We start from the raw sequence: 20,468 nt of genomic DNA, 5'->3' as shown, positions 1-20,468 counted from the left end.
GAGTGAATCATTACATTCCGCCCGTGGGTCAATATCCGTCGACGTTTGCGATCGAATTTTAGATGCGAACGGTATCCCCGGTCGAATCTTTAAAATCTTCGTCCCACTTTCTGATTTTACCCCCCTCGCGCGATTTATCCTGTCGCTATATTTTCAATTTAGTATAGCCTGATGAATTTAAGGACGGAATATTTGATCTTAAATATATTTTTTTATATTGCATTAAAATTATATTTTAATGCAATATAAAAATATATTTTCCTGAATTATTAATTATTAAAATTAGATGATATATTATTTAATTGTTATCACATTAGCAGCTTGTTATTTTTATTATTTTATTATAAAATGATATTAATAAACAACGGATATCTTTAACGATATACGGAGCTGTCTCGAAGAAATCCGGTATTGAGCAAGATCGTGTTTCAAATTTCTTGGAGAATGTCCTCTATCGCGTCTAACGTTTCTTCTCCATATATCGCAACGTTGGCGCATCTAATGGGAACGTGAGTTTGGATCGTGACCTGCAGATCGAGAACCGGGACCGTGTAACGTGAAAGATAATCACAGACAATGCACCTGAATACGTGCTTGCATTAAATCGCGCATTTTCTCCCTTCGACCGAAATAGGCCTCTACGTATCGATCAGCATGGACTTATTTATGCCTGTCGGTGGTGGTACTTTTTCTATTTCTTGGCGCATATCTTTCTTTCGGCTGCAAAAAAAAAAACTCTTACGTTTTTTTCCTTCGTTCGATGAGGGGAATAAAGATATTCCTCGCGTCGGCTGCGTCAGTGAAATATTAACGAAGGATGAATGGGAGAGGCAGAGGTGTGCAATCAGGATGATTATTATTACACGCATAGTTTAACTCCTTCCGCTGTATGGTACGAGGGTACGTGGGTGTATAAGAAAGGATGGAAATTTGCCTACTAATCTCTAAGTGAAAATGTACTCTGTGAGCTCTGAACTGACTTTTCGCGCTCTCTTCTAAATTCGGCTTTAATAAATGTAGAACAGATCACAGACTGGTGTGGAATTTCGCGCGAATCTAATACACGTGCTTTTCACGTTGACAGCATTCGGTGCTGGGACAAGGTTGGCGGATCTATATGGGGCAATGCGTGTCTCGTAAGGCGGGCGCCGTCGTCGCAGCATCCGGTCATCACAATTCGCCTTCGTACCGTATCATGGACAAGGCCCAGAAACAGGTGAGTCTCTCTCAGAATCGAGATTTTCCTCCTATTTTCAATCCCAATTTTCTCACGTTTATGGATTCTACAGGATTTTGACAGATTTAATTTACGTAAGAATTGACAGAGTACTCTCTGAAAAAATCTAGAATTTTTTAAAATCCTCTCTGATAATTTTACTCTTATAATTGTAAATATTTTGCTCTTATATTGTTATATAAATTAGAAATATAATAATATACTTGTTTATATATTTAATATTTTAATAAAATATTGAATATGAAGTATATATTCTTTATTTTAATTTTTAATGATAAAAAATAAAAAGGTTATAAAAGTTAAAAATTTTATTTTAACGAAAACCATTCAGTTTTTTTTTTATAGAATGAAAAGGATTAGACGGGTACAGTAAAAAAATTATTTTAAAAAATTACATCAAAAAATCTTCAAAATATTCTCTAGTTAAAATTTCGAACAAAAATATCTAGAAGATCTGGGGATTTTTTCACCAGATTTAAGTAGACATTCATTCATCTCCTACTTCGAATAAGGAATTTTTCATTTAGAGAGATAAAAGAAGAATTTTCAACAAAATTGTTTTATTAAATGAAATGAATGGTATTATCCCTCTGATAGGAATCAGTTTTAATGGCGGTTAACTTTTCAGTAAAATCTTTCCATAATTAATGAAACACTCTTTAATATTCAGCGAAATCTTGTTCATCAGCTTTTTACCGATTTAAGAAACTAGATTAAATAATTTTAAAAAAGCTTATATATTTAAAATATCAGTAGAAATTAAATTGAAAATTGAAATGGAAAATAGGAGAACAACTCCGGATCCCTAGATTCGATTTCTTCACGACTCGTAAGAAGCCACGAAGCCGTAAAAACATTGTTCATTCTATCGTCTATGGTCTATGGACATTGAACTTCGAGATTCGCGTTCGCCGCAGCGATGACGTCGAGTTTCGCTCGCCAGATCGCGTTCAGTCAACTCTGTCCCTCTTTTTCGTCATCGTTGCGTTTACATAATACCCATCGGATACTGTCCGCGTATACATATACAATAATATACAAACGCACCGTAGGTATATCGCATCGCGATCGCAAATAACGCACGTATGTAATATGAAAAATCCAGTTGATTGCACGGACGACTGACTGAAGGCCACGTTGAAGTTCAATGCCCTTTCTCAACAACGTTTCCACCTGCAACGGTATCGCTACCACCTGTGAATATATCATTCGCGCGCATCTGTCATGTCTACACGACTGCATCAATTCGTTCGGTGAAAATCCTCGCGATCGACGACGCGTGACCGAATATTGTGTTGAAGTATTACGTCGTTTTACGTCGAACGCGTTGAATTACACTATATTCCTCGTTGTCGAGGTTAAAAGTAGGTACCACAAGCACTATTGTTTTATTTTACATACTCAAAACGAGCTGAGTCTAAATTTTTTTCTATTTTTTTATAAAAAAAAAAAAAAAAACAGTTTTTGTCAAAAATTCGGAAAATCTTTCCCTTGTCAATCAAATTTTTTTTTTATTACAAAACTCAAACTAATTCGAAATTACATGTTTCAGTCCTAAAATATCAATAATATTTCTTATTTTTCGATACGTTTATTTTGGTAAATGCCTTGTTTCATAATTAGATTTTTTCAAATTCTCAAAAAATTACAATTTTGATAAGAGCTGTTTTTATAAAAAAAAAACTCTCTCTATTTAATCTTTAACATTTTTATTGAAAGATTTGAAATAAAAAATTGTTCATTTATTATTTGAGATACAAAATAAGTTTAATTTCTATATAAATTAAATGTCTCGAAATTCTTTAGAAGCCATAAATGTGAGATGGAGACTAAATAGGAGCGAAATTTCAACTCTGGAAAATTTACATATAATTATTATATTATTGATCCTTCCTTCATATAATTATTTGCAATTTGAAGTCGACACTTTCGCGTATATGAACGTGAAGGGAATCATTTCATCATAATCATTTCGCACGCTTGAATACTTTCACTCACGTTTAATGCAAGAAATGTTTTTATTATCTATCGAACGTATCGATGTATAATGCAAAGTATATGAATCTCCGCTTTCGCGGCACGCGTTAACTTTCTCGCATGCACGAATTGCAACAAATTAACCGTTTTCGAACGACCATACGTGACGCGAATAGATATGTAAATGACTTTACGTCGGCGATTACCGTTGCTCGAGCTTGCACTTTTTTTTTACTCGCGCCAACGCACTGAGATAAACGAACTTAACGACAGTAATGTTGCGAAGAATCGCCTCTATAATCCTTATTTTACAGAAATAACGTAGTATTTTATTTCGAAAACAATCAGTCCGCGTAAAACGTAGAGTACAAAATTAATTTATAGCTCTCCGTTTCTTAACGAGACCGAGTTACCATTAATTTGCGCGAAGTTTACACGACCAGGCTCTGCGATAAACATCAACGCACACAAGTAGATGGTTGGTTAATTAAATTTATTCGTTGGTCGCGGCCGACCTAATCTCGCATACGGTTTCTCATATACGAGTACCTACGTGTGTATGTACACGTGCCGTTAAATTCTCATCCGGAAACAAGATTCCGCGCTTTTGTGAAAGTCATTTGGGAACCAAAAAAATTATATTCACGAAATGTATACTTTATAAGTCCTCTTAATACACAGCAAAAAAGTAAGTGTCAAATAAAAATTTATATACTCATATAAGTTCATTGTTTCATATATACGCAACAATTTATCTAATCTTGTTAAAAAAATTTAAAAATCTTGAATTTCAACAATATTATAATCTTATTTCAATATTACAATTGTCATTTCAAGAATAAAATAATTATTTTAACTCTAAGAAAATTATAATCTTTGATTTGAACATGTGTTATATTCTATCCAACATTTTATCCTCTCCATTCAAGAAAATTATTCTTATATAACGAGAATATATTTTTCATGGTTGAACTATATAAAATAAAATGTCTTCATCCAAGCAAATTTTCTTTGTTTAACGCAATATAATCTCATATCAAGATTTACATTTTGAAACTAAAATATTGTCAAAATAAGAATATTCTTTTTTTCTGTGTAGATATTCTTAATAAATAAGAATATTTTCTTCCTTATACGTGATATCTTTTGAAACTTTATTTTAACTATCTATATATTTAATTTGTCAAAGATTTAATAAATAGTAAATGTTTATTTGTAAAATTGTTTTTTTTTATCATTGGGATCAATAATCCCAAATAATAAATAATATAATGATAAGAAAATATCCTATTTAGTATATATTCTTTTATGTTGAGAATATCTGAAGTACTCTCTTTAAAGGATTTCTCTGTTAAACTAAGATGATCCTTTTCACGTTTATTTTAAACGGAGGTGTTATAAAGATAAGTGAAATATTCTTAAGGGCTTACACCTAGTCATAAAATTCGAAAAATCGCATCTTTTTCTTTTTTTTTTCATTTTCATAAAGTACAATGTCTCAAAATGTGTGTTTAAAATTTTATGTTGATTTGATGCTGGAATAGATGATGCTATGTAAGCTATGTGTTTAAAAAAATCATAAGTATCTTACTATAATTACAACACAAAACTTTAAACGCGTTTTTCTCAAAAGTGCATTTTTCAAATCGGTGACCACGATTACACAAAAATTACTGAATCGACTCTCTTCAAATTTTGTGAACTTAATACTTATGCAGAGACTGGACGAAAGATTTTTTTTATATTGCTTTTTACCTTTTTTATCAACAAAAAACAATCCTTTTTTTTTTAAGATGAAAATCGAATTTTTTCCCTAGACAGCCACCATTTTGAAAAAAAAATTATTTTTCATAAAACCCTTCGTCCCTATAGAAGTCTCTATAGAATATATATTTTTTAATTAATAACCACAAAAAAATTTTATTTTAAATGAGCCAATTCTAAACTACACTGGTCACCGCAAAGCACAAAACACAGATCCATCGGGAGAGCGGCCTATAATTCAAAATATTTTGAAATTTTTTTAAGTGTAAATACACTAAAAATTAAGTCCAAATATTGTATTATAAAATAAAAAATAAATTGCAAAAAAAATTCATTAAAAACATCATTTTTCCTCCGTTATGACTAGATGTAACCCCTTAAGAAGAGAATATAATTTTTTCGCTGGGAACATGTGTTATTAATTCACGCGACCGATTTTGCTTCAGTAACATAATGTGCTTTCCATTGTTCGTCGTCACGCGTGTCGGTTCCGTGGGTAGTCTCGGGCAGTCCGGGTACCGGAAACCGAGAGGCTGCAACAAACCAGCGTGCACGGCGTCCGCACGGTTCAGGTGCGAAGAAGGAGAAATCGGCGGAGAGAGAAGGCGCCTTTTCTCCCTATTGTTCTTGCCTCATCGTCGTCTGATTCGCACGGCGATCGCGCCTGCTCCCGCGAGATCGAACGACGCCATTGTCTTTCCCTTCGTATGATTTCTTTGTGATTTAAACGGTTGAAAATCTGCGGAAAAGACTCTTTCCTATGTAAAGCGGAAGCGCCTTTCTTTCGGTCGTCTTTCGCCTAGAGAGATTTCCTTGATGATCGGATAGAAGGAAGCTCGCGACTCTCTTTGGCTTCCGCGATTTTATCGATGAAATGCGCGCGACTTTATCGCGAGATGACATGCAAAAGTCTATTCGCGAAGTCTTATCAGCAAGGTCGATAACTAACGTCCGACGTGGAAGAAAAAAAAAAAAAAAGAGAGACGGAGATCGAGATTGTATCTTTATTAGGAAGTACGTCACGATAATCTTATCGTATAATCCATCTGCTTTAGACAATCTTTGTTGCTTTGTAAGAATTGATATAATTACAGTTTCACGGTATCTCTAAAAAATCATTGTGGTCTTTTAAATATTAGATTCTCTGGCTAATTCCAAAATTATTTTTTCTTAGCGAAAATATGAAAGCACCAATGACATTCGAATTATAAATTTTGGTTATAGAAAGGTTTTTTGGAAAGTAAACTTTGTGAAAGTAAATTAACGAAACTCTTCGATTAATTTTAGGTGAAATTTTAATTATAATTTTAAATTAAGATCCAGTTATCTGATGGAAAAAATGGAAACTCAAAAAAAATGATAATCTTCCTCGACATTTTTGCTGACAAAGTCGAGTCCAACTTGGCCAGAGAATCTATTATTAAAAGATTTAGACATTTAGTCTGGGATCTGTCTATATTTATAAAAATATATTCAATATCAAATCTCGTATTATCGATTTATGGAAAATTTATATTAATGTTATTCCTCGATTCGTGTGTCACGTTATTAAATCGTGCCGCAAGTGATATCACGCAATCGTTCGCGCGAAAGAGATCACTTTGCTTCGACAGTTTCGCATAAAAGTTCAGCGTCTTATCAATTTATTCGCAGGAATCGTTGTTCCTCCTGCTAACGATGCGCTACAATCTGACGTAGACCCGGTGGCATCGCTGAATCAGACGATTTCTATACAGGGTGCGCCCTGAATAAAAATGGTCGATAATAAACAGGGACGTTTCTCTTCGCCAACTTTGCGAATCGATTCGTCTTCCGCGAAACGCGGGGAAATATTATCGCAAAATCATTTCTATCTTACTCGATTTTAAAGGCCGAGAACACTCGATACAGATCACATGATCCATCAGTGTGTCTCTGTCATCATACGTGTCATCTGACAACATAATTGACAAAGGCAAAATTAAATTTAAAAAAAAAAATTATATATATATATATATATACGCGATACACTCCCTCGCTCCTCCCACTTTAAGACACCCTGTATATCGGGAGAAACCCGGCCCGCGCGGGCGCATCCGCAAGATCAGCAGCCCCTCGGCTGATGCGTCGCGTCGGCGACGTCGCGGCGCCGGCGCAGACGGCTGGATCGATCCCGCTTTCCTCGCATAAGCTGGGGGAGCGAGCGAGAGGACAGAGGCGCGGGAGGAACAGCGGGGGTGACGGCGACGACGACGACGACGACGACGACGACGACGACAAACAGCGACGACGTCGGTGCGCCGTCGCGCGTTTCCGCGCCGTCGAGAGACCGTCGCGTACCATCCTTACGATGTGACGGACCACCGAAGAGAGAGAGAGAGAGAGAGAGAGAGAGATTCGTCCGCTGTCCTCTCCTCGAGAAGAACGCACGCTTTTCGCGCCGGTTAAAAAGTTACGTATATATTCGCGACATGAAGACGCGAGCACGAAGCCCCGTCGTGGGCGGCCGTCAATCCCCGTGAGAGAGAGAGAGAGATCGATCGACGGCCGGCCGTGTGACATTGGCCCGGGCGCGCAATCATGGAGTACCGGTGCGGCAGCACGAGATGCGAGGACGACTCGCTGGAGAACGAGAAGGGCATCGCTGTTGCGGTAAGGGATGCCGGGACACGAGATAAAACTCTTTTCCTATGGATTCTCTCCCCCACGGACAGGAGCCGGAGAATCCTCTCCCCGAAGCTATACGTGTGAAAAATCTCAATGTCAAATTGTGTCATCAATGTTATGGAACTGTCAAGCGACTTAATAGATCCATTTACTCGGCAAATCTTACATCAGCTATCGGAAATTTTATCAATTTAAATTTCTGACATTTACAACGTTCTCTGACAGTTAATGTCCATTTATGACGCAACGTGTGTAATACATGAGATATATTTTTTTGTCACTTGATATATATTATTGTATTTAATTATCGTTATGAAAAAGTATATCGAATGTATGATGAATCTTAATTACTCGGCAGATTTGGACTTGAAAAATTTTAACAATTTTTTTATGCATGTATTTATTATTTCGTGACATGTTGCAAGATGTGAGTACGATATATATATATATATGTATACACGGCCATTCGGACGAGATTGACGTTTGCACGGTTGACTTGCGATCGTATCGCTTTTTCCCTTTTTATATATTAAACACGAAATAGCTATGGAGCTTCTTTCACGGGACGCGAGGGCGATCTCACATTGTGGGATTTTGCCGTCCGGTACTCTATTTCTGGAGTTCAAACGAGGTTGGGCCGACGTTCTCGGGCGACCCGAGACGGAAACGACACATTCAGACGCGGGTTGTCGCGTCGTGTAGAGTCGATCGAACTTGCCGTCTTCTTCCGTCAGACAATGCGGTGCTCGCGTGTATGTTTCTTCGGACAAAGGGTTTCGTCCGCGACGGGACGCGCTATCGGTTTCGTGACGTTATATAACCCCGTGCACGCATCTGTGTGCGAATATCGATTAATATTTCAGACGGCGACCACGTAACTAGTTGGGCGAACAAGCCCTTAAGCCTCACGAACGTGCGGCACCGACGTATTTAATGCTTTACGGTAACGCCAGGTGAATATCTGAAGAAAAGAAATCGAGCTCGGATTAAGCAACTAAGATCTTATATAATCGATAGTGTTCACAAAGTTCAGGCTAATTAGTAAAACTCAATTACACGAGAAATCGATCTCCTTCCACGAATAAAATTAAGCTGATGCGTGACTAGCGCTATTCTCTCTCTGATAATCTTATTTACTTTACCTTACATCTTGATAGGAAAAAATGTAATAAGAATCGAGACTGCTAATTACTGTTTTATATTTAGAAAAGTTTAAGGTCATCTCGAGTCGAAAATCTTTTTTCTACCTTTTTTCCTATAACTTTTAATTTAGCAATTATTATGATTCCTTATATCCAATCATATTATCCTCTTTTAAAACTATTTAATTTATATATTTTATCGAAAGCTATTTACTATGTATTTGAAACACAAAGTATAAGAGATCAATTTTTATATAAATTAAATCCATTAAAATCCGCAAATAGAACCCTATAAATAACCATGTGGTTGAAAATGAGAAGAAAATTTCGACTCGAGATTATCTAATGACTTAATTATAACTAATCTAGTTACTAGTACTTTAGTCGTATACAATATCATACGTCTTCCTTTTAATTTCTACCAGTCGCGTGCCTCTATTTTCTTCACCCTTTTGACACGAACAGCCTGTCTAACGAAAGAATTTCCATTTCAGAACGACCTACGGGGCTCTTCGAAGCGTGGCACGTCACACACGCGCGGCACCGCGATGTCTTTCGGCTTCCGGCGAAGGCCCGCCAGCGGGATTCCGATGCCGATAACGAACTACGGTGGCACCGTCACCGAGAAGAGCCTGCTGCATCCGCGATCCAAGTCAGCTGGCCCAGAACAGAGTCGCAGACGAGCGATGGACGACGACAACAGCAATGCGATCCATAATTCGTCGTCTGGTCGATCGACGCCGCGACTGGCGCCGCCGAAGAAGGACTCGAACGGAACCGGTGTTAGGACCAACCGTTTCGGGTATCGACAGCCCCAGGCGAGGTTCACGAACAAGGTCGGTGACATTTGCAGCAGCCACAGCATCAGCCACTACAATCAGGAGAAGCTGCAGCAACATCAGCAGCAGCTGCAGCAGCAGCATCAGCAGCAGCAACAGCAGTATTATCAACAACAACCAGACAATTACTTTGTCAAGCAACAGCAACCAAATAGGGGCGTGCAACAACATCTATGCAGCACGACGACGCCGACGAAGCCTCGCTCGTCGCCATCGAATAACGTCGCGGCTTACGGCGGCAGCGGTAACACGACGATGATGCAGTACGCGGACGTGAACAGACAGAGAGTCTCAGGCATTCCTGAACCCATTAGCAGGTACACTTTGCACACCAGTCATTTGCCGCTTCCGCAGTACGCTGTGCGGGTAAATGATTCCAACTCTAAGATCGCCAAGACAGCGGCGAATCAGAGCAGGAAAATATCCACGTCTAAGGGTTCGTCCAGTTCGAAGGAGGGCTCGGTGACCGAAGATTCGGGCGTAAGCAGTCAGCCGGCTGGTCCAGAAGATGACAGGATCAGGTCGATGGATTACATGGACGACGGCTCTCTGAGGAGACGCGGCGTCAGTAGACCGAGAAACTTGCGTATGGTGGTAAACGGCAAGAGCTTCGACGTGAGAGACGTCCGAGACGACGATAGCACGGTCACGGAAATTTCCGTGATACCGTTGCCCAAGTCGTTCGCGACCGCCGCGGCCAATCTGAATACCGGCTTTGTGCGAGAGCGGGCTACGCAATATCAACGTATCGTGAACAAGGATAATAGGTATACCGACTCGAACGCATCGATGTCCACCACGTCCTCAGAAGGATACGAAGAGGGTTGTTTAAGCGAGGAGAAGGTCTACAAGGATCGTTCGCGTACGGAGAAAATCCCGTCCATAAAATCGGACTTTAGCCCGCCGAGTTCGGACGATCCCGAATACGGTCATGGCGAGGCCATGGCGGACGAGTACTCGTTGAGCTCCAGCGACGAATGCCAGCGTTCCAACTCCATCATCGTTCAGCATGCGCAGGCGATCACCGCCGCTACGAAGAACGGCGCGGCATCGAAGAACGCTCTGCGTTCAGTACTGCTTACCATCGAGGATCCAGCGTTTGCTGCCGCCGCTGCTACCACGACTACTTTGATAGACGACGAGACTTCGCCAGTCGACAGTCTGTTCGATAGTCCTACCGCCAGCATCACTCAGTCGGACGGAAAGCCCTCGAAGAGGGATGAAGAGCACGCTCTGGAACGTTCGGACAACACTCTCGAAGATGACGGTCCCGGCACGCCGACGAACGCCTCCAACTCGCTCAGCTTGTCCGAGGGTAGAGAGTTCTTCGACGACGAGATTGCGGATCAGCCGGGATTGATTTTCGATGACAGCAATTCGAGGGCCAGAATCGAGACGCAGTCCGCCATGGGGAATCATGTAATCACCGAAAATAGCCACACTCTAATCGAGACGAACTCTAAGACGGGTGAGTAAGGATTACGATACTATTCTTGGAAGCCTTCTTCAAATGTACACAAATGTATATATCAACATTAAGTAGTTAAGATCTTATTGAGTTTAACTCTCACAATCAGTCTAATAATGTCAATAAATTTAAACGTAACAACACACAAACGTGTAAGGCTAATAAATATATTTATCTGGAAATTTTTCAAATGTATTTTATCACTAATACTATATATTTGTCATTTAATTTGTAGGTGGTATGCACATCAAAGGCTTAATAAACAGTCCTCATCACGGACAGCGTTTGCATCGAGCGGGAAGCGTAGATACTTTGTCCCCCTGCGAATCCATCGCCTCGGATGATTTAATGTTGGATTACGATGGCAGTGACGCGAGCTCTTATGAAGAACAACAGCGGTTAGCATTAAACGATATAAATTTTTTATAAGCAAATTATGAACTTTTGGTTTCTGATCATAAAAAGAAAGTTTTTTTTTTTTTTTCTTTTTTTCCATCAAATTAAATTCGCATAATTGTCATTATTTTTCAGATTAAATTCTAATACCGCGTTGCACGATCTGGATGACGCAACTATAATTTCCGAGCTGGAAGCTCAGGGGGAGGAAGTGATGAGGCAGTGGAGCTCGTTGCTGAGCACCGCTCATATGCAGGACGAAGCGAATTCCAATTCCGCCAACAACAATTCCGTCAACAACACAGTGGGCAACAATAACAATCAGGCTGTCATCGAACCTGGGTGTGTATTCGTAATTTTTTTACTTAATCTTTTTTTCACGCTTACATTGCTCGAAATGCAAAAACTCCGTGATGCACGTGAAGCTTCTTTGGGAATGATAAACGAGACGTTACCGCGATTAGAGTTACAACGTACGACGTTTTACTTGCAAATGATATGTAAATTATGCAAACATACGTTTCTCTTCTCCAGAGGGGGCGTAGAATAATACAGCTTTTGCGTACGCGTCAATTACATTTCCTTACGTAGATAAAGTCCGGCAAAGTACAATTATTAGATTTCTGTAATATTTTTTTCGTTTTTTGCTTATCGTTTAGTTTTTTCATCGCATCATCGTCTCATCTCTTTGCGTTTTAAACGAATGTCTGCACATGTTATACTTGCATCAGTCATTTTATGCATGCCTTTTTTTAGTTGTAACATATCGATTGCATTAATTTCGAGTGCAACAATTTGGGTTAATTTTCATGCATTTATGCAGAATTTTTAACCTGAAAACTGCAGTAAAACAATGTAGAACAATGTAGAAGATAGAAACTGTAGCAGGCTTTTATCTAGAGATGATAAGTTGCATATGCAGGAAGATTGAAAGACTACCTGATCGATGCTGCAATATAGTTAGTTGGAGGTGCATACTATGTGAAGGAAAGGAGACAAAGAATGTGTCATCCAATTATGTAATTAATGTGTATTTCTTGTTGCTGTGTCCACTATAACTATATAACTCTTAAACTAATATTTTTTTTCTATTTTTTTTTTTTTTTTTTTTTTTTTAATTTTTTGTACATTATTTCTTGTGTAGAAAAAATTCTGCAAAGGTAGACTAAAATTCATGTCGAGAGATGAAAAATCAATAATATAAATTTAAATATTTGTATATATTTATTTGTATATTTCTTCGAAATATGTCACCGGTAAGTTTTATCTTGGAAAAGAACTGCATCTTTTGCATTTTTTCCAATTTTGCAATATTGTAAAAATTTAATACTACCCTTTAATCTTTATATTCTTATATATTCTATATCTACATATATTCTTATATTAATTGATTAATTATTAATTACCTTTTTTTCGCGCTCCGTACAATTGCAGATTTTCCATCGTTTGTTCCGAACGCAATTATCTTTTCGTTCAGTTGACTGATAGTTTAGCGACAGTGTCTGTAGAGAGGAAGAGCGTTGTAATATATCCTTTGAAGATTCTTTTTATACATCCTACATCATTGATTACTATTAATAGATATGATGACATAAATATTACCTTAATCCGCATCGTGAAACACATTGAATTGCAACGAAGGATCATAAAAGTTGGTCATTGCAGAAAGTTACGCATATATTCGTATAAAGTTCCGTCTTCTCTCGGCATTTTAATCGGAAAGTAACATTTCTTCTGTATCGGGAGCATGAAGCACTTTAGAGGTAACACTTCGTGTTTATCGTACTGTTATATCAACAATTGCGAGTCGCGTAAATTTCGAGCGCGTCATGGCCACAAGCGCATAACAGCCTACTCTCTTTCGTGACGCTAATTCTATTTTTTTTTTTTTTTACTCTCTCAGCGAACGAGAAAGAGCATCTCCACCTCTATCCTCTCTCGAATTCCAGCTGTTCACCTGTAATCCTTTTAATCGACATCCTTGAAGTTTTCGTAAACTTTTCATTGTCTATTTTGTTAATCGTTTTCGTTCCGTTTTTCATCAAATAGCGATAAATGTATGCGATCGAATAGATAAAAAAAAAAACCAGATGTTAGAAGAGATTTAAGTTAAAAATAGGAATGTTTCTCTTGAAAATATTACAGATTCTCGACAACAAATCACTGTACTCTCTTGTATTCTATTACATCTAGTCTTTCCTGTCAGACTTTTTACGTTCAAGACGTACGCGATAGTATCTTTCCCTTCCCTTGCTTGTACAAAATTAAACAAAATAAATACATATCCGCATCCGCCACAGGAGACGCCACAATTCAGCGACAGTATTCTGTGTTCTAGCGCGCTAATAAAACGGGTGAAGCAATTGCAAATCCCCGATGAGGACTCCGCGGGTGGAGACTACTACCAGCTGACATACCCTAACTAGCGAGCGGGGTCCGCCGATCCTCCCTCGAATGTCGACTAAGCAAAAACTGATAACCGCAAGCCGATTACAGTTATAATAACACACGGACTCAGGCTTAACTCGTGAGTGATCGCGTTTTCTAAAAAAAAAAAGAAAGAAAAAAAAAAAAGAATCGGAAAAGTGTGCCAAAAGTTGGTCACATTAAAGTGAAAAGCGTCATCAAGTTTTACGATGAATAAAAGATATTGGTGAAAGGTATATAAATTTTTAGTATCTCGTCGCGTAAGAAGAGGAAATATGTAATTCCTTCTCTGAGCGCGATCACTCGCGAGATAAACGGACAGACATTGCCAGAAGCGAGAGAGAAGCGGGCGTGATTGGGAGAATTCGAGCGATGATAACACGCGGTGTCGCAAGCAAAAAAATTTTTAATCGTGATTTTATGCTGACCTGTATATGACTTTTGTTCAGGCTATGGTTAAATGGAAAAGAGAAAAGGGAGTAACGTCAAATTATGATTTCCAATACGTACATAGTTTCAAAGTATAATTAGAATAGTTTGCAATGGATTAAAGTATACATATATAATTTCTACACAAAACTAGTATCGCGCGATTATTGTTATTTAATGTAAGAACTTTTTCTTACATTACGTAATTTCTAGTCTGATAATTTTGTACATGAACGTCAACTTGTAGATATAATTTTTTTAATCCCCCGACAGACTTCGTGTACAATTATCATTGGTTTTGAAAGTGCTGTGTGTTACATATTCTTCTTGCGTGCGTTCTCAAAGTATTAATTTTTTTCTTCCTGAGGAATATACTAATATATAATAACCAGTTATATATATATATATATATATATATACGTCCCATCCCCTACTCCAACTTCTTAAGCCCTTGGATGGGAAAGATGCTACCTCAAAGAATACTAGTCCTCCGACCCACCCCCGTGAAAATTCATTATCTTGTTGATTTACTCGCCTTTCTTTGACCTAAGGAAAAATATGGCTTAACATGACTTTGTAAGAGTCAGGGAACTTTTTCGAGACTACAATGCGTCTTTATTATAGTCGCAAAAAAAAAATTACTAATTCTCAAGTATAGTCGAAGTGTAGTTGAAACATAGTAAAGCGAGTAAAGAGTAACCCACCCGGAGATCTACTGTCTATTCGCCTTGTCCTGGTAAATAGCTCTGCTCTGAAGGACCACTCGCTTGATGGATGGTTCCTTAGAACGCTACACCAGGTCAGAGCGAATACACGGTGGGGACGAAATGTAGTAGCGAGGGTGGTAGAGATTATTTTTCCAATTTCGTATTTTTCCAATACGGTGGTCGAAAGTCCAATCCTTCCAAAAATTGTCGTCCTATCGCGATTCAAACACCGATCCAAACTTTTTCAATGCAACCTTGTAGTAGGTTGCCGCCTAGTCGTATCCTAACAACCGTCTCTTTCAACAATAATAATCATTCGTACTATATTTAAAATACGTAGATATTAGCGCGCGAAGAGTAATCACTTCGAGATGTTATTATCAAGTATTAATTAATTAATCGTATACTCTCGTGGCATTATAGAAGACTGCTGTTAGGTGTAGACGAGTAGCTTCGTAGAGTGATTTCTCTCTTCGTGACGAGTAATTCGATGTCACCCTTCCTTCATTGTAGAAGATGAAAAGGACGCGGCTACAAATCGATCGCTTGCTATCAATATAAAAAATATGAATATATAAACGTGCATTCCATTAGAGGCATTTTATTTTTAATTATTCAATTTAATTCTTTTTTTTAATTATTTAAAAATATTCGATGCGGTTGTTTGTAAACTTTAACCTAGTGTTTCAATTCTTAAGTTGTAATAAAACGCGTATTTTCTCTGACCCTCTCGTAGCTTCGTGCCTATCCTCGTCCACAAAACGTTCTCGTTATCGTTCATTTCCTGCTGTATGAGATACTCTTACCGTTATCTTACATTCGATTCCTAGTACAAGCATTCACGAAATACGATCATTATATCGTAAGCACAGTTTAATCTCTCCTCGCGTTTAAACTGATCGTCTCGTTTTTCCATAAGTGAGGCAGAGACCAATGACCTATAGATGCTTCTTTGATGCAGGTCTTTTTTTATCTAAGTTTCACACTCGATGTTGCGGAGAATTAAAAATACTGTATACTGTTTCTTTTTTTTTTTTTTTTTTATTTTGAAGAATAAAAGCTGAGAGAGTTTAGGAAATGTCAGGAAGCAATATAGCTTGAGGAGCGTTAGTTCTTGATAAACTTGATATATATGCGGAACATGGCAATTATCGACACGCAATAATGACACATGTTAACGCAACACGTATACTTATGTAGAATAGTACGAGAAACATATTCCGGGCTTGAAATATAACAACTTAATCCCTCTTACTTCTTCTCGCGTCGAGCTGCCCAGTTTCTTCTTTTAATCTTGTTTGATTTTTTTTCAACTCCAATTTCTTCGTCTCTCTGACGTTTATCTCGACACTTGTGTTATTATAAAAGATTTTAGTCAATCCATCAAGTGGCATTCCAGACATCCCATACCCTTAAGAATATCAAGAGAAAGAATTTGTATTTTTTTTTACAAATTATAAATTCGTATTAGAATTGATTTAGCGAAATTAGCAGCTGTCAAACCGAACATTTTCATGACGCTCGTACACGCAAATATTTATCCAGGTGTATGTACTCGTTGTATCCGTAAATTGTAAGAACGGGCGAGAGAGAAAGAGAGAGAGAGAGAGAGAGAGAGAGAGAGAGAGAGAGAGAGAGAGAGAGAGAGAGAGGCGTTGTGGTGCCGACTATAATTCCAGAACACGGTTAATACAACGTTATTAAGCATGATTGTATATCATATTTCTTGTCTTCCTTATATGCGTGCTACTGTATAAGCATACGATCCTCCATTGCATTATTAAAACACACTTCCTCTCGTTCGCAGAACCACTTGTTCTTATTTATACATCCATCTAGTAGATAAACGCATAATAATAATATAATATAATATAATCGGTATAATAATACTGAATAATCGATCTTAGAGTTTAGAGATTTGGGTCATCGAGGGGGTTGGCGTTCGCGAGCGAGGGTCGGCCTCCTCTGTAATCTTGGCCAGGTCGGGTTTAAAAAGCCGCGATAAACCGGTTTCTCCGGACCTCGTACAACGAACAACGAACGTCTCGTGATGTAACGAGACTCACCGAGTCGCGAATATAATTGCAATCGATATTCGTTGGAGGATGAACTGATGGAACGTTACGTGTAAATATAGACACGTCCGTTTCCAGCTTTTCCACGTGTTACGTCGACGACGGGAAATCGACGACGATAACCGCCAAGCCAAGCGACGACGAAGACGATCGGTCTGACTGACGCTGAAGAGCACGATTTTATCGTTAATCAGAGCGTTACTAGTTGGCCGTGTCGGTGTTTCTCTGCTCTCTTCCCTCGTCATTTCGCGCGTCGAAATTTCAGTCCCCACGACCATCGATCGCGCTTAAAAAGGCATCCGTGTATTGATCCGCGACGAAATTAGAGAGAGAGTCGAAATTGCTGCTAAAAAGACGAACATTTTTGTCTCCTGGAGTCGCTATTATATTTGTCTATATTTTACTTTCTCTCTTTGCATTCTGATAGAATGCATGATGTTGATCGCTGGTCATTTTTGCAAAAAAAAATATAAAATAAAATAAAAATGAATAAAATAGACGAGCACACAATTCAATTTACAAAGTTGGAAAACGTATGCAAATACCTGGGCGTTTAATCGAACAATACGTATGTAAAGTATCACATATGTTGTAAAACAATAATAGAATTCAAAGAAAATTTTACGAAAATTATTTTTCCGATGTGTAAATAAAGAAAGTCCGCGCACCGATTTGTATTTACAATTCGTGGGTGGAAAGAAAAAATACTCCAAGTCGAATAAAATTACCTTTATTGCGATATTCTGGGACTAGGTAAATGTACGATTGAAAACTGGAGATGAATCGTCTTGACAAGTACGAATTCTTATCATGATTGCACAAGGGTGAATTATCTTTCATTAATTATTTATTGATCCGCGACGAAATTAGAGAGAGAGTCGAAATTGCTGCTAAAAAGACGAACATTTTTGTCTCCTGGAGTCGCTATTATATTTGTCACTTTCTCTCTTTGCATTCTGATAGAATGCATGATATTGATCGCTAGTTATTTTTGGAAAAAAAAAAAATAAATAAATAAATAAAATAGCACACAATTCTCATTTTCCAAGATGCTGGGCTCTCTGTTCGAGTCGCGCTTGTCTTGGCGGAAATAGAATACTCGATGAAATTACAAGAAACTACCTCGTTCGCGGTTTTGCCGTGTAACGGTGAACTTTTTCGGTCTATTTACTAAACCTCTCGCAACGATAACTAGCTGTGTGGTCGACGGCGCAAAATATTGCCGTCAATAATCCTCAAAAGAGCCTCCTTACATCTTGCAAACTTTGCTGTAAATGACACGCGCAATAACATCCATCTTTATTAATTTCACTACAGAGTACTCTCTGGAAAAACATGGGAAATCTAGAATTCTCGTGGAATTTTTTGGGGAATTAAAAAAAATTCTCTCTTAATAATTTTGCCCTTATACTTTAAATTATAAATATAACAAAATATTGAATGCAGTACATATTCTTTATTTTAATTTTTAGTGATAAAAATTCATTATATTTGTAAATCTGTAGCACTTGAAACATGAGTAATTTTTTCCTTTGTGAATGAAAAGTATTAGAAAACGCGTACAATAAAAAAATTTATTTTAAAAAGTGTGTTGCGCTAAAAAATCCTGAAAATATTCTCATTACCTAAAAGTGTAAATAAAAATACTTGCAAGATCGGAGATTCTGGGAACTTTCTTACAAGATTTGAGTAGACACCCTGTATTGTAACATTTAATTATGATTTAAACAATAATAATTAATAAAACCAGCGGTATACATTATTGAAAATATTCCGTCAGTGAATCTTTTCGTCAAAGACGCGATTATACATTATGAAAGGCGAACTCGGGGATGCTTGACGAAATAAGAGCCGTGAAAAATTTCCCGAGAGAGTGCTGGAATTCCGGTAGACTCTGTTCTCTCGTAAAAGGACCGCAAAGAGCGAGTCAGCTGTCGAGAGCCTCATAAATCCTGGACTCTCGGCGCCGGTGGAGTCTGGTCGACGAAAAGCCATGCCAGAACGAGAATTCCCGTAAGGAGGGTAGAAACGTTGTGCGTAAACGCGGTTAAGGGCCAAAGGACGGGCAGCTGGAGTATTGATCGTTTACTTCGGCGGAGACGAGTCCGTTGCAGACGCGGAGAGATTTTTTTTTTTTTTTTTCTTCTTCTGTCGGTCTAATCTTTAAATTATTCCAGACAATTTCGAAAAGTTGAAGCAATTCCGCGATGCGTTACATATGTTAATTCGAAAGGGGGAATTTTAAAGGAGAAAAGTAACTTCATGCTTGAATAAATAAACGTCTCTTTTGACGATTACTATTTATAGAGTTTATTACGATCTCGATATCGTGTTTGATTCGATCGAGTGTACTTGAGTCATAGGCCTGATATATATTAGTCATACTTATATTACTTTACGGAATTGTCTTATCGTGAATTTATAAGTTTCTAAGAAGTTTTATTCGAAGAGATAAAAAGACACGACACGACGTGATTAGATAAAGTTGAGTCATATGAATCAATTTTTTTCACATCGACTGAGATTGATGGAACAGAGTTGGTCAGTGATCTGACTGATATTAATTTTATCAGATCATCCAATTAGAGTTCAGCTGATAAATATTTATTGCCGAATTTAATTACACGAAAATAGCATAAATTTAATAACTCATTATATTATTATGATACTCTTTTTATAATATATAATAAATTCTTTTTGAGATACTCTCTTATAACTCGCGACATTTGTCAACCTTGACAGAATCTCGATTAGGTGAGTCAAAAATTTAAAATTGTAATGTAATAAAATATGTATATAATTTTAAAAATATATAAAATATTACTTAATATAATAAATAAATAATAAAATAAGTTAACATAATAATATAATAAAAAAAATGTGTAAAAAAGAGAAGGGAAAAAAAAAAATTCGATAGACTTTCCAAAAATTTCCAAAGACTTTCAATCTTGAATTTCGAGAAATCGAAGAAATATTTCCTCAAGGGGGAGGAGGGGAAAATCGCTACTGTAAACTTGGATATCCCGCAACTCTTTTTACATTATCATCCCCACCTCCTCCCTACACTGTCTGCAGCTGTTTCCCCTCCTACTATTTTTCCCTACCTCTCTCTTCGGTCGCTTCTCTTCCTCTCCTCTGGCTCGTCCACCACGAGCGATATCGAACCAAGCTCGTCGTCATAGTGCGAGGTGCGCACGCGTTCCCGTGTATCCCCTCGAGGGGTCCTTCGTGATCCTGTCTGCCTGCCGGCGACCGTCACAGGTCGGATTCCGGCGGATGCACCGGTTAATGTATATACGCAGAACATCGTCCGTCTGTCGAAAACTTGGCCTGAAATTCCACGTGTGTCGTCCGTGCAGTT

At 37.9% G+C, this 20,468-nt stretch overlaps 1 protein-coding gene across 9 annotated transcripts in view; it reads left to right on the top strand.

Moving 5' to 3' along the window:
* The window catches only part of LOC140673361 (uncharacterized), a 36,245-nt gene that overhangs the window by 6,122 nt on the left and 9,655 nt on the right, over nucleotides 1-20,468 (top strand). For 7 of the 9 annotated variants that reach the window (XM_072906287.1, XM_072906289.1, XM_072906284.1 and 4 more), the window contains 4 exons: nucleotides 1,085-1,216; nucleotides 9,261-11,073; nucleotides 11,309-11,471; nucleotides 11,605-11,811. In XM_072906287.1, coding sequence (XP_072762388.1) covers nucleotides 1,118-1,216; nucleotides 9,261-11,073; nucleotides 11,309-11,471; nucleotides 11,605-11,811 — 2,282 coding nt within the window. In that variant the 5' untranslated portion in view covers nucleotides 1,085-1,117. Of the gene's footprint in view, nucleotides 1-1,084; nucleotides 1,217-7,219; nucleotides 7,610-8,326; nucleotides 8,578-9,260; nucleotides 11,074-11,308; nucleotides 11,472-11,604; nucleotides 11,812-20,468 lie in introns of those variants that run through there. The other 2 variants (XM_072906290.1, XM_072906291.1) reach the window with 2 other exon arrangements.

Source organism: Anoplolepis gracilipes, chromosome 14 (genome assembly GCF_047496725.1).
Source record: "Anoplolepis gracilipes chromosome 14, ASM4749672v1, whole genome shotgun sequence".
Classification (NCBI taxonomy): domain Eukaryota; kingdom Metazoa; phylum Arthropoda; class Insecta; order Hymenoptera; family Formicidae; genus Anoplolepis; species Anoplolepis gracilipes.
The sequence above is the reverse complement of the archived record's forward strand: the minus strand, read 5'-3'. Positions and strand labels throughout refer to the sequence as shown.